Source organism: Zonotrichia leucophrys, chromosome 4A (assembly GCF_028769735.1).
Source record: "Zonotrichia leucophrys gambelii isolate GWCS_2022_RI chromosome 4A, RI_Zleu_2.0, whole genome shotgun sequence".
Classification (NCBI taxonomy): Eukaryota; Metazoa; Chordata; class Aves; order Passeriformes; family Passerellidae; genus Zonotrichia; species Zonotrichia leucophrys.
Window position 1 is genome coordinate 106647 of NC_088174.1, and position 13444 is coordinate 120090.

At 33.6% G+C, this 13444-nt stretch overlaps 1 protein-coding gene across 8 annotated transcripts in view; it reads left to right on the top strand.

Annotated features, from left to right (window-relative positions):
* RPGRIP1L (RPGRIP1 like) overlaps nt 1–12939 on the top strand; it is a 41495-nt gene extending 28556 nt beyond the window's left edge. For 7 of the 8 annotated variants that reach the window (XM_064712880.1, XM_064712876.1, XM_064712879.1 and 4 more), the window contains exons 17-22: nt 1052–1223; nt 2318–2445; nt 5202–5385; nt 6925–7009; nt 8748–8881; nt 11603–12939. In XM_064712880.1, the coding sequence (XP_064568950.1) occupies nt 1052–1223; nt 2318–2445; nt 5202–5385; nt 6925–7009; nt 8748–8881; nt 11603–11706 (807 nt within the window). In that variant the 3' untranslated portion in view covers nt 11707–12939. The other variant, XM_064712882.1, reaches the window with a different exon arrangement.
* Nucleotides 12940–13444: the final 505 nt, after the last annotated feature.

Here is a 13444-nt window from a genome sequence, read left to right on the forward strand (position 1 = left end):
GGGTGGCAGCTCCTCTAGCCGTTTTAAAGATCTAAACCTCATTGTCTGGTTAAGGACAAAAGTACTATTAGGCCTAAATAATGAAACAGCTGGGCCTTCTCTGATGTCTGAGTCTTGTGATGAAATGGCAAGAAAGTGTCCATGCAAGAAAAACAGAAGTTCGACAGATTAAAATGGGAAGTCTGTTTCATTTTCCAGTTCATTTTCTCAATAGCAGAGAATCTAGTTCTTAATAAAATTTCTTGTCAATGTGATACATGCCAAAGCAAATAAAAAAGGAGACTCACTAAAAGGTGGAATGAATGGTTTGTCTCACCCAAACTGCTTGTGAGAATTGTCCAGCCTCATATGTAAAAGTTCTAGCAGAGGATAAGAGCCAGTGATGCTAATGCAGGGAGGCAAAGGAGGCATTTTCCGTCCAAATGCTTTTCCACCAGTAGATCTATACCTACTTTTGTATAATAATTATCTACTGCATATTAAAGGCTTCCCCTTGTTTTATTCCTAACTTACGGATCTGTATTTGAAAATAATGCAGAAGTACTTTGACATTTAAAATGCAGTTCCATAGGGTTCACTACATTTATAATAATGTCCTAACTACAGATTTGAGATAGTAACATTCATACCAAAATCAATTCCCATGCACACAGGTAAAATTATGTGCAGGCCTATGTGTGTAAATTTAGCTATCAAAAGTTCTTCTTGGGTACAGTGTTTTGGGGTTTTTTGACTGAGTCTTGTAGAACTTGTAGAAAAATATTAAATAGAAATGAAACTGGAAATCAAACAGGCTGTATATATGTTGATAGGTACAAATCATTATAATAGTTATGTTTTCACAAATGCAGTTAGATAAATGTCCTTCTGCTGTATATTATATGTTACAGCAGTTGACACCACCTCATTGTTTCCTGCACTGCGTAAGCAATACAGTTGCTAAAAGGCTCTGGATAATGAATGTGGGCCGTAACTCTTCAAGTTTTGAACTTCAGTAACTTCTGCTTTTCAAGGAGTTTTTTAAAGACTATAAGTTTCTCTTTTTCTGTAGCATGTGGTGCAGGATGCTAAACAGCTGTTGGGTGACAAAGTGAAGGACATGGCTGAAGAAATTCAGCAGGAAAAAGAAGAGCTTTCTCATCTGTCAGAGGAGCAATTGGCTGACCTAACATTGGTTACTTCTAGAGATGAGACAGAAATAATTGAAGAATTGGAACCAGAAGGTAGAATTCATGGCTATTAATAAGTAGCTGTGTTTTCTGAAAAAACTTTTCTCTTTCCATTTTCATAAGCATTTCTTACTAGTAGTGGAAGCTGCCTCATTATGAGAAACTTCATGACATAAATTATATTCTGGCGTAAGCTACAGGTGAAGCTGGGTGGTAGATAAAATGTGTTTTCTCCCCAAATGGAAACCATATTGTAATTGATTGCAAAAATCTGATATATGACTTAGATTCGTAAAATTATTAAAGGAAACCTGGCTTCATTTTTAAATGTCTTCATATTGTCCCTTGGATCTATGCTGTTCCAAAGACTCTTTTAATGAATATGCTTTTTTTGTCTGCGTATCAGCCAACGCTGATACTGGAATCCTTTCAGAGAGTGAGAGGGCTAGGATGCTATATCACATGTGTGACACAAAGTTATTAGATTTATTTAAAGATTATAAAAGCCAGGTCAACCTGTTCCAGCTCCAAGTTTAAACTGTTTATTATAGCAATAACCAAGTCCATGATACCAAGTTTAAAATAAAAGCAGAAGCAGAATGCTAACATTTTATGTTTAGTTGTTGGCAGCTTTTGCATAAGAAATCATTAAAAAGACTGGAGAAACTTGTTGAATGTTGATTTTGAATACCAGTTGTCCTTAAAATTTGCTTCATGGAAAAAAAATGCTCTGCAATGTTCCAGAAAGTAATGCACCTGCGTACAGAACTACTTTTTTACTAAAGAAAAAAGGTGCATTCTTCTTTTACATATGCATGGTGGTAAAGGAAGTCAAAGGAAATTCAGACTATATTCTTAAATAAAGCTAACAGTTGTGCATACTTAGTACGTTTCAGGACTTGCTCTATTAACCAGTTTGCATCTGGAAAATGTTATTATTTTTTTAACAATCCAGAAAAAATACATATTACATGACTCTAAATGTCATCAGTTCAAAGTGTTAGTCTTCTTCAAGGAAGAGAAGATTTACCTAGCACTTACTCTTTTTATATTAGAAAAGGAAATTTATTGCTATCAGATTTCTTATTAAGTCTTAGGTGGTCTAAAATATAGCGAGTGTTATCTGCATTGATTTTTTTTTTTTTAAGGTCAAGAAGATCATCAAGAGGATGATGCTGTTGAATCAATAAAAACTGATAGTGATGACTGTATTATTTCAAGTCCAGTATCCACAAATATTAAACAGCTGAGTCAGAGTATACATGGCAATTATTTGGTAAGACTAAGAAAAATATTTTAAGCCTAATATCCTCTAAGAGTAGCTTTACTGTATCTAACGTAAGTTTTCAATGAAGCTGTACACGTACAGTATCAAATCTCTTGACTTACTCTAAAAACCAGCAATTCAGGACTAGAAGTTGTATATGCAAAATAGCACAGCATGATATGAATTTGGAAAACTCATTTTGAACAGTATTTCAATAGGATAGTTCTCAAAAAAAAAAAATTCACAGTTTTGGATCTAACATTGACTGAACCATCTTAGCCATAAAACTAGTACTTAAAATTAACAGGTTTATATGTTCTGTAATGTGATATCCTGGAGGTAGGGGTTTGTTTTTAAGTGCTCTTTTTAAGGCTCTGTGTTGTCTTACAAAGTAACTAGTAACAAGAAACATGTATAAGAAATACTGCTCCTTTTTTTTAAGGTGTAGAAAGTACATCTTTAAGAAGTACATGTCTTCAACTACAGTAGATTTGTAGAAATGCTGTTACTTATATGTTCTTCAGAAAAATACAGAAGGTACCTTTGAAGATTGCATTATTTATAAGTGAAATGTAAAAAAATTTCAGGAGTAATTTTGAGAACTAAAATGAATGCTAGTTATCACTATTAAGTCAAACTATAATACAGTTGCTCTATACCTTTCTAGTCATCCTATATTTTATTTTATCAAAATTATTTTAAAGCAATTCTGAGAGGATTTTGTATGTAGATTAATTTGATAGGTTGATAAATTTCTGCATTCCTCCAGTGATCTGTTTTTTGGTAACAATGTGCATGTTTGTGAACAGTAAATAAAACCAGTAAAAGCTGTACACTATTAAGGCAACATGTGATAGAAGTTGGATTTTAAAAATACGTATTACTTTGCTTGAATTCTTGGGTTGATTATAGAATACACCATGTCAAAATGGCTGTTGAACTCTGTTTTGTTTGGTTAAGATCAGAAATCACTGCCTTTTATCTTTTGAGATAATTATCCTGCTGATACTCAAATACTGTAAATAGGTGATTTTTGGAGATCATTGTGCTAATTATCCTATAAATATGAATTGTATGCCACGCTATATAAGTAATCTAAGATTACACCAGGGTTATTTGTATGTTGCAAATTAGACAGTTCATAGTTATTTCTTAGATATATTGATCATAAGGCATATCTAACATTTTCCAGTATCAAACTATACCAGTTGCTTCTTTATTTTTTCTTCTTGTCTATGATGTATGATTGATTATAAAATGCTTCATTTTGTTTAATTTCATTTATAAATTGAATATGGAAAGCATATTCAAGTCAAAGATCATCACTTAAATGACATTCAGTAGCGATTAATCTTACTAGATTGTAGGGAAAAAATTTCTAAAGCCCTGAAACTTTATTAGTAGAGACAGAATGGTGTGGATTTTTTTCTCTCATCCTGGTAGAATTTCCATGTACCTGCTGAATAGTGGAAGAACCTTATTGAAATATTGATCCAGTTTTGGACTTTTTGTTGAAGTGTCATAGGATACATAATGAAAAGTCTTTTGAAAGGAGGGGTAAAATTACATAATCAAATACTGAGAGAACTTGACAGCAATGGAAATTATTCTGTATGGTGGATATTTTTACAATAAGATACATTGCTTTTCATTTTGATTAGTTTTATAATTTTCTCAGCAAAATGCAAGCTATCTCCATATTAAATAAGAACATTCATTTAGCATTCTGACTGAATATAGAAAGCTAGTACTTTGAATGTGATTTAGTAGTTCAAGTGATTTAAGTTTAGAAATTAAAATTGTCCAAATTTTTCCCTAGAGAATATATATTTTAATTAAGTTATGAAAAGAAAGTAATATATTGAAAAGAAATAAGTTTTAAAAAAACATTCAACATTTCTGTATCCAGTGTGTTCACTTTGCTCTTTGAAGAATATCATCATTGAATGCTCACCTACATATTCCAATGTTGAAACCATTGTGGCTTTTCTTTCTTCCCAGAGTAACTTCAGGAAATCTTTGTGACTCTTTCTCTTGAGTCTGACATGCCCACCTAAATCAAACTTACTAAAATTTATCTGTACATAAATATTCCAGACTTTGCAGAACAGTATGAAACCATTTCATATAAGGAATAGAAGAATGTAATTTCAGTTAAAGATAATAAGAAAAGGCTGCAGTGAAGAACAACTGGGATATTATTTTTATTATCACATGTTAAAATTAACTTTGTAAGGTGTGTTTGACTTAACTAATAAGGTTCACTATATGAAGTTGAATTCTTTACAAATACATTATTACATTACATACCTAACAATTTTGTGATTTGATGGATTTTAATTGAACTGTTTGTAGTATAGTCTGCAGTAGGTACTAACAATTCTCTTTTATTTGGAAAACTTCAGTACCTTGTATTACTGACAGTATTTTAAGCAGTTACAGGATCACTTTGCCGTGTAGGTAAAAATGATGATAGCTGGAATTTGTGATTCAGATAGCATTTTTACCTAAAGATAACCAACAGACTATGACTACTACAAAAACGTTTTAATCATTAAATGGAAATCAGTATCTCTTGCAATAACAGTCTTAGCTACAAACCCTGGAGCTTTAGATTCTCATTTTTTATATGTCCGTCAATCAGTATTAATCATATAAAAAGCTGATGATTTACATACACATATATATATGTATGTTTGTTTTGTGTTAACACTTAAAGAAACAAAAAATCATTTGTATTATGTTTATATTTTGTTTTTAAATAGGAAGTTGAAAAAATCCAGATTAAAATTACATCACTTGGTCTTACTGAGTCACGAATAACAGCAGATGAAACAATACAGCAGCTGTTTGTAGAATGCAGATTAAACAATTTCCTTGCAGAGGAGACCCCACTGTCACTTCCAAAACCACCTAGTGGTCAGAGAATTCACTATAACTATAGCACTGGTAAGTCTGATGTATTTCTGAGCAGGCTTGGTTCTTCTCTTAATATCTGGATTATGAAAATACCTGCAATAAAGCCCACTTTCTATATACTATAGTTGCATTTCTTTATGTACCAACTCTATTTGCCTATTTTCCAGATATTTTGGGAAATACTAAAAGTGATTTTTAAGAAATGAGGTAAGTATGCAATTATATAGTATACAATGAAATGCTGAAGGAGGCTGGTATATAAAATGGTAACACCACAACATATTTAAATGTGCTGGTACTGCATAAATTTCATAATTAGACTGTACATAACTAAAATCTATATATTCTTTTCAGAAGAGCATGATGATCTAATTTTTCTGTCAGTACATGATGATACATCTTAGCAAAAGGAAAACATTCTAACCTGTACATCTAAAACCTAGTTGAAAAGAGAGAATATGTAATTGGACTTCATCACTACTTGCAAATACTCAGTGTTCTTTTAATGACAACTTTTTAATAGGGGAACTAATTAATCCTTGTTTCATACTAATACATTGCCAATTAATACTTTATATTTACACTACTGGCGTACATAGAACTATTGTAATAATTTAAAATTCTCTTGTTAATTATTTCCGCAGCTATGTCATCATATTTCAATTAACTTCTTCTTTCTGGTAGAATTTTCTTTCTTTTAAGATTCCAAGTGCCTGAGTGCTTCAGTCTTGGACTTTTAGCTGAGATTATTCTGTAGTGGGTGAATCAGGGTTAGGGTTGGGGTTATTGCTATTTGTGACAAACCCTTAGTACAGACATTCAAATTAAGCATTCTTTTAAAAATAATTACGTAAAAGTGGCTTTGCAGAAACGGTGTCTTAGTCAGATCTTTAAAATTGCTGCCATCTACAAACCTGGTTTTAGAATGCAACTTCCCAAATAATTCACTCATTTAGATCTTCCTCTTACTCATAGACTATTGGATTGTTCCATGTGTAGCTGAAGACTGAAATTAATCTGAAATGTCACATCAACAACTGCTATGTTGGCATTGCCCACTTGAGAGGGAATATAAATGACAGATTTTTTCCAGTCCATTGGTCTGAAGATTTCTTCTATTGAAATACTGCGGCAGGAAAGGAGGATTGAATTACTGAGGCTGTCAAAAAGGATAAGCACTTTGCCATACATTCTCATTATCTCCAGCTTCCTTAGTGGAAGAAAATACAGTAAATCACTTCAAATACAAAGCAGTAAAGACCCTTTTAAAATCATGGCTTTTAAAATCATGGCTGCTATTGTCGTTAATAGAAAGTGGCAGCTCTGTGACATGCTTAGATTCTGCTGTTGTATCTTTTTTGACAGTGTTCATATAAACCTGCCAGTGACACACCAGTAGATCATGATTCTACCATTTGATTCTAACATTGTTGTTTTTCCTTAGAAAAGAAAATGAAATGAACATTTATTTTATTTTGTTCTTTTCTTCTAATAGGTGAAAAATGTTTTTTTCTTCTACTAGGTGAAAAACAATTGATAACCAGCTATATTAATTTATTTGTTTTGCAGCGATAAATGTAGATAAGGAAGATAATCATGCAGAAAGAGAGTATCTCAAGTCAATTCTTCTAAAGCCAGATCTACCTGCTGACAGGTACAGATTAATACTAAAAACCTCTATTATAGGTCTTTGTAAAAAATGCTCATGATTTGTCTTTTTATTTGTCTTTATTGACGAGGTAATCCTAAGTAGTTAATGCATAACTAACAAGAAAAAAATAATTGTTTCGGCTAGGAATGATGCCTGCATTGTGATCTGGCTGCTGCTGGTCTTATTTCTTCTCCGAGTAGGTGCATATGGAATGGAATATTACAAACTTATCTAATGTTTGTTTAGTGCTGTGGTTTAATTCTGGGGGGAGGTTGTTTCTTTTGTTGGTGGTTTTTTTTTTAAACAACTTTGTTTTACAAAACAGAGTTTCTAGAGTCTATCATCAGTAGTCTATCAGTAATGAATTTGAAAAGCACGTATCTGTGCGATGGTAGAGTAGTACATTTGTTGCTTTTTGAATTCAGAATACTAAAAGAAGTCTTAAGAACTGCAGGAAGTGTTCCTTGGCCCCAGAATTTAAAGTAAAAAAAAGTATATGTGTGTATATATGGATGTAGCAGACATCTATTATATGAATACATACGAGAAAGACTAGAAATTAGACTTGGTCAATTTTATAGTAATAAATTTGTTCTTATTAATTTTTTTTCATTGAGATAGCCATGTGTATTACTTGGAGAGAAGGAATGACATGCTTTGATTCTGTTTCTTCTTGAATATCAATATTCATTAAAATGGAACAACTATTAATTTAAAGATCCATTCCATTTACAGAAGACTAGGATATCTGCTGATTGCATTTGAAGCATCAGAGTAATTTGTAAATCTTATGCACAAATCACCGATTCACTCTAAGAAAGAGAGAGTGATCTTTCTTCCTTCTATATTTCTTATTTGGCATCTCTATCAGGAACATTGCTAAACATATTCTACTAAAGCATGTTTTACTAAGATTTAACAATAATGAGGATAAAATACTCCTTTTTATTTCCCTGACAGATAATTTAGTTGCTAAATAAATTTCCCTGTCCAACTATCCAGGACCACTGTGGCAGTTTCACTTCACCACCTGATCTGGGACTGAGGTCCCTTGGCAGCTACACCTCCCACAACTGTCCCAGTCAGACCAGTTGCCTTCACCAACTCCAGCACAGGTGTCCAGTCACTTAGAGGTTCCAATCCTTAAAATAAGGTTTTGGTGCTGTAATTAAATAAGACAGTAACAGTTCAAGTTGGAGCCTCAGAGTAAGGACCCGAACAAAGGAACCTCTCGGCTTTCACACCCTCACAGGACAGTCTGTGGCTCCTGCCACATTGTGAAGTGTCCCTCACCTGGCTGTTCCCAAAGTCTGGGAGTTACTGGCTCCAGCCTGTATCTCTGAGTGTCCTTCCCCTGGCTGAGGTAAAAATAAGGTAAAATAACAGCAGTGAGCTTTTTCTCAGAACAGAAGCATTCATCTCTTACATTACTGTCCCCTGTGTTACAAGTAGGTAGTTTCCTGCAGATATCAGAATGTCTGGTTTGGCTTGTGCTGAAATTTCAGTTCTGTATTGAATAAATAGGAAGGCAGAAGTTTATCAGTAATCCAGTTTCCCATTTTTTTGTATCAAGAGGACCACCAAGAAACAAAATTTATGGAAATATTCTGCCCTTAACACCAAGGATGTTTCTCCATTTTAAACTTGTAAAATTGTGGTTTTTCTGTTTTCATTTTTTGTAATTTGATTTATGACCCTTTTTGAAAGCAAAGTACCTTTTTTTTTGTGCATGTGTGTTTAGCCTAAAATTTACAGTGGTCAGTGATCCTCCAGAAGATGAGCAGGATCTTGAATGTGAGGACATTGGATTTGCTTATGTCAGTTTAAAAGAGATATTCCAGAAGCAAAGAGATATCATTGAGCAAGATATTGATGGTAAGTTTTAAAGATCATTTTCTTGTAAACTTCTGTAGCCTAAAATTCATGTAATTGCTACTTTGCTTTGCAGGCATTACTGTGCAAGTAATTGTTTCAATAAGAAATTATTTAATACTAACTAATAACTTCTATATTTGTTTGCAGAAGTCTGCAAAAACTATCTATTAGTATTATTCCCTTAAGTTTAAAAAAAAAAAAACCCAAACCAAATAGCATTCTCACCTCATAGAAATTAGTTTATGAAACCCAAGAACTTTCAAGCTATGTCCACTGCTATAATTCTGTCTTTTCTACAACATACTTCATTGTGGTATAACAATAAATATGTATTTTGTATAAAAATTTGTTTTGTATTAAAATTTTCGTCAGCAATTTGGTATTACTAACATCTGTATTTTATTTGAAATTACGTTATGGCCCCAAGTACCTCAAGTTTGTTTCCTCCATATGAAATATGTATGATACAATGTGAAATACTGTTGGTTTTCATTAGGAATCAGTTTTAGTGAGCACCCTTCTGTGACAGACTGACCAAAGTCATTGTGACTCCATAAGAGCAAGGTGATGTGTGGAATCTTCCTTTTCCTAAGGTCATAGGATGCGTTTTTATAACATTGATAAGAAGACTCAGGAAGGCTTTTTGGTCCTTTTGTCAACTATTTGTGAAGATAATATTCTCCTTGCTCAGTTTCCTGTTCCCCATGGCAGCAGAGACACGATTACCAATGGTGCACTTTTCTCTTTACTTTTTCCTCTCAATCCGCTTTCCCCCTTGGGGTGAAGCTCAGTGAAGAAGCTGAAAGCACCTCTCTTGTAAAAGAGTAACTCTCCCAGTAAGTGAACTAGTTCAGTGATTGGATGCAGAGCACCCATGTTCACAAGGTTCCTTTTGCAATAGCAAGAGTTCGAGTGAGCCCCAGCAGAATGCCAAGGAAATGTAACTTTACTACTTCTACTGTTTTGTCTAATTCCTGTACTTGAGCAATAGGGAGCTGAGTAATGAGGGAAAAAAATACGCTTTCTTATCCATTCCCATTATCATGCATGATTTGCATCCACGCTGTTGCTAAAATACTCAAATTTACAGGATCGCAATAAGGAAAATTCTAAGAATCATCAAATTTCCATACTCAGGAAGAATAATATGCAGATGTGATGCATTTCCTGCTCAGGCTGAGGAGCTTAAGCTTTTCTCCACCAATAATTTTTCTCCAAGTACAAAAGCTTCTCCAAAAATGTATTTTGTACTCTCTCACTGGAAGATTGATTTTTGTTCTGGAATTTATGACCATACCTCCCCCTGTCATAATTCCCATTTGATAAGATTGATTAGTTAGGTAAACATAATTCTTAAAAGTCACTTTTCACAAAACTCTTGAAATTCCTAATCATCATCTGAGAGAGTTATTAGGACGAGAAGGATTGAGTTTTATTACTAGTTACTGTAAGCTAATCATTACCATGTAATGACAACTACTGAAATATTGTGAGGAGCATTTCTTCCCGTAACTGTCAGACTAATTTAAACCAATTTTTACTTTATGTTAATTATATATATGAAAATGATAATAATAGCTAGAAATACTTTTATTCTTTTTCCCTTCTGCATTTCTCCCCTTTCCTGCATATGCTGTACAGTTTTTTGGGGATTTTCATTGCATCTATAACATATAAACTTCTATATTGTCTGAAAATTAAGATGTTTCAGAGGATTTAAATTAAATTTATGTTAAAATATGTCAGATCATGGCAAAATAATGTATCTGTATATTTTCTTAGATGAAGTAATTGTAAAAGGATTAATTCTCCAGATCTGAACAAAGATGTCGATTAAATGTAAGGGCACAATAAACAGAATTGCTAAGTAGTGTTGTACACGTTCTCTGAGTTGGATATTGGTTTAAGGAAAAATAATAAACCTAGACACAGGGAAATTCATAGGACACTACTGCATAAATATAAAGTCAATCTTAAGTTAGATACCAAACTTCCTTTATTCTTTTTGAGGATTGCAACCATATATCTTTCTCATATTTTGTTCTTTTCATTGCTGATTGTGTCAAAGCGGTTTATGTGAAATTTGAAGCAAGTAAATGAATGGCTAAGCAAGAAGATGGATGAAAAATATTGTAGTAAAAACATCTAACAGTATGTCTCAGAGATAATAGGACAATATAAAAAGGGAGAAAATAGAATTAGCGTTATCTTCTGATATAATTAACTATAATTATCCTACTCTTCTTTTAAGTAAAAAGGATACTGTCCCCTGAAGTCTGCTCTTGAAGTTGACAGTTCACTGAGTGATTTGTTGAGGCTGATTTGGACCCATCCATCATACACAGTGTAGAAGCATTAATTGCTGTATTTTTACTTAAAACTATTCCTTTGTATGTAGATATAAGTTTAATAGAATTTGGAAAATCTTTATTTACATATTGTGAAAAATAATTATTTTATATAAACAATTATTATATTGATATTTCCTTTCTAAATTAATTTTAATGCAAATACATTTACTGATGTATATTCTACTTCTAGGAGTGGTTAATTTCCAGTAGTCTGAGGGCCTGAACTGCACAATTATTTATTTATCTCTCCCTTTTTTTTAGCATATGCTAGTTGCTCTTTAATCTGTCCAAACACTAAAGAAAACTACCAAAACAAAAGTGAAATCTTAAGTTGAATAGCTAATGCTGTTTTCTGATGTTTCCTTTCTAGTTTTTGATTCACAAGATGCCAGTGCAGTAATTGGAAAGCTCACAGTGACAGTGGAAGCCCTCAATGCACTGCGTTCAGTCCATGAAGAATGCAAAAATGATTAGGAGGTTCTTGCTCCCAGTGTAAAGATACACTTGATGGTTCATCAAAAATTAGATCTTTATCATTCTCACAGTATACTTAATGTAAAATGTATATTAAAAAGATGCTTGATGTCCAGAAATAAGGTTTTGTACACTTTTTAGTCTGTTTTCTTTTTTTTTAAGGTCCTTGCTGAATTATACTTCAGGCTCTCGACACTTGATAGTGTAAGAGTCTAACTTAGTTTCAACGAAGTTTGGTTTCTAATGCAAGCTTGCTTGTAAATTATCAGATACCATTTGGGGGTATTTTGTCTAAGGAAATAAGTGATGGTGAACCTTCAAACAGAAATGCTTGTAGATTGTTACTAGGATTAGTTCTGTCACAATACTATGTCAGAATACAATAATTCCTGTTAGAAGTGACCTCAGGTAGTTTTTAGTCCAGTCACTGCAGGATTAGGTATTATGTTAGGCCATGTTGCTCAGGGCTGTATCCAGCCTGGTCTGAAAACTTCCAAGCACAGGCACTGCTTTACTGCTCTCTGCACAACCTGTTCCAGTGCCTGACTGTTCTCACAGGGGAAAGAAGGAGACGCATTTCTACACATTACTTCATTCCAAATTGAAGCCAAAGCTAGATCTAAGCACATGGAGCAGCTTTTGCACTTAATGCACTGTCTAATAATTTAATTTGTTGGGGTTTTTTTTTAATTCTAGGGTTGGCATGTTGATAATTTGTTTCAGCCATTTACATTTTGCACAGAAATAAAAATAACAAAGCATTTTAGCGTTGATTTTCATGCTTTGCAATATACCATCACATTTTTATCTAATTCTGTAAAGCAGTTGACAAAAAATACCTGTTATTGTTATCCAAGTGGTTTGCTCAGGTAATGTTTTTGTAGATTTCAGTGGTTAACAGTTTGTTTTGGTTTATTCCTGGGTTCAGAGGTTTTTATATTAGGCTTAGATTATTTTAAAAGTAAGGACAGTAGTGTAAGCAGCAGTGCAAGACAGGTCTTCCACACAATTAGCAATTATTTGTTTCACATTTTTATGGAACTGTCATTCATGTTAAATGCAGAATTATTTCCGTATGTATTAAAGTCACAAGAACTGAACCATTCTTGAAAAAATATTGCAAAAATGTGGTCCTTCTACTGCTACAAAAAAAAAATCAATAAAGTAAACTCTGTTTTGCTTGTTATAGACCAGTGGTTATTCTGTTTACCTACTTATAAGTATAAATGGCTACACAAGCTGACCGCCTTTGACTTCAGTTGTAATGAACAACCAAACTTCTCCATAACATGAGGAAGAACTTCTTTACATTGAGGGTGGCAGAGCACTGGGACGTCTTCCCAGAGAGGATGTGGAGTCTCCTTCTCCAGAGACATTCAAGACAAAAACCTATCTGGACACTTCCTGCGTCACCTCCAGGTGACCCTACATTGGTGGCGTGGTTGGACTAGATGATCTCCAAAGCTCCTTTCCAACCACCAACTAACTATTCTGTGAATTTATTTCAAATCAATGCTTTTTATTGAGGATAAGTAAAGGTTAGAGGTTGATGTAGCTGGGCCCGTGAAATTTGCAGCTACTTAAAGGGCTGTTGCAAGTACAGAGGAGCCAGCCAGAGTCCTTTCAGTTGTGGCAGATGGTGTAAAAGGGGCATAAAAGCCAGACCTTGTGGTTTCAGTGGGCTCTGGTATGGTTTTGGGGAGAGAACTTGTTCCCGGAGGCTGGGATGCTGGGAGGG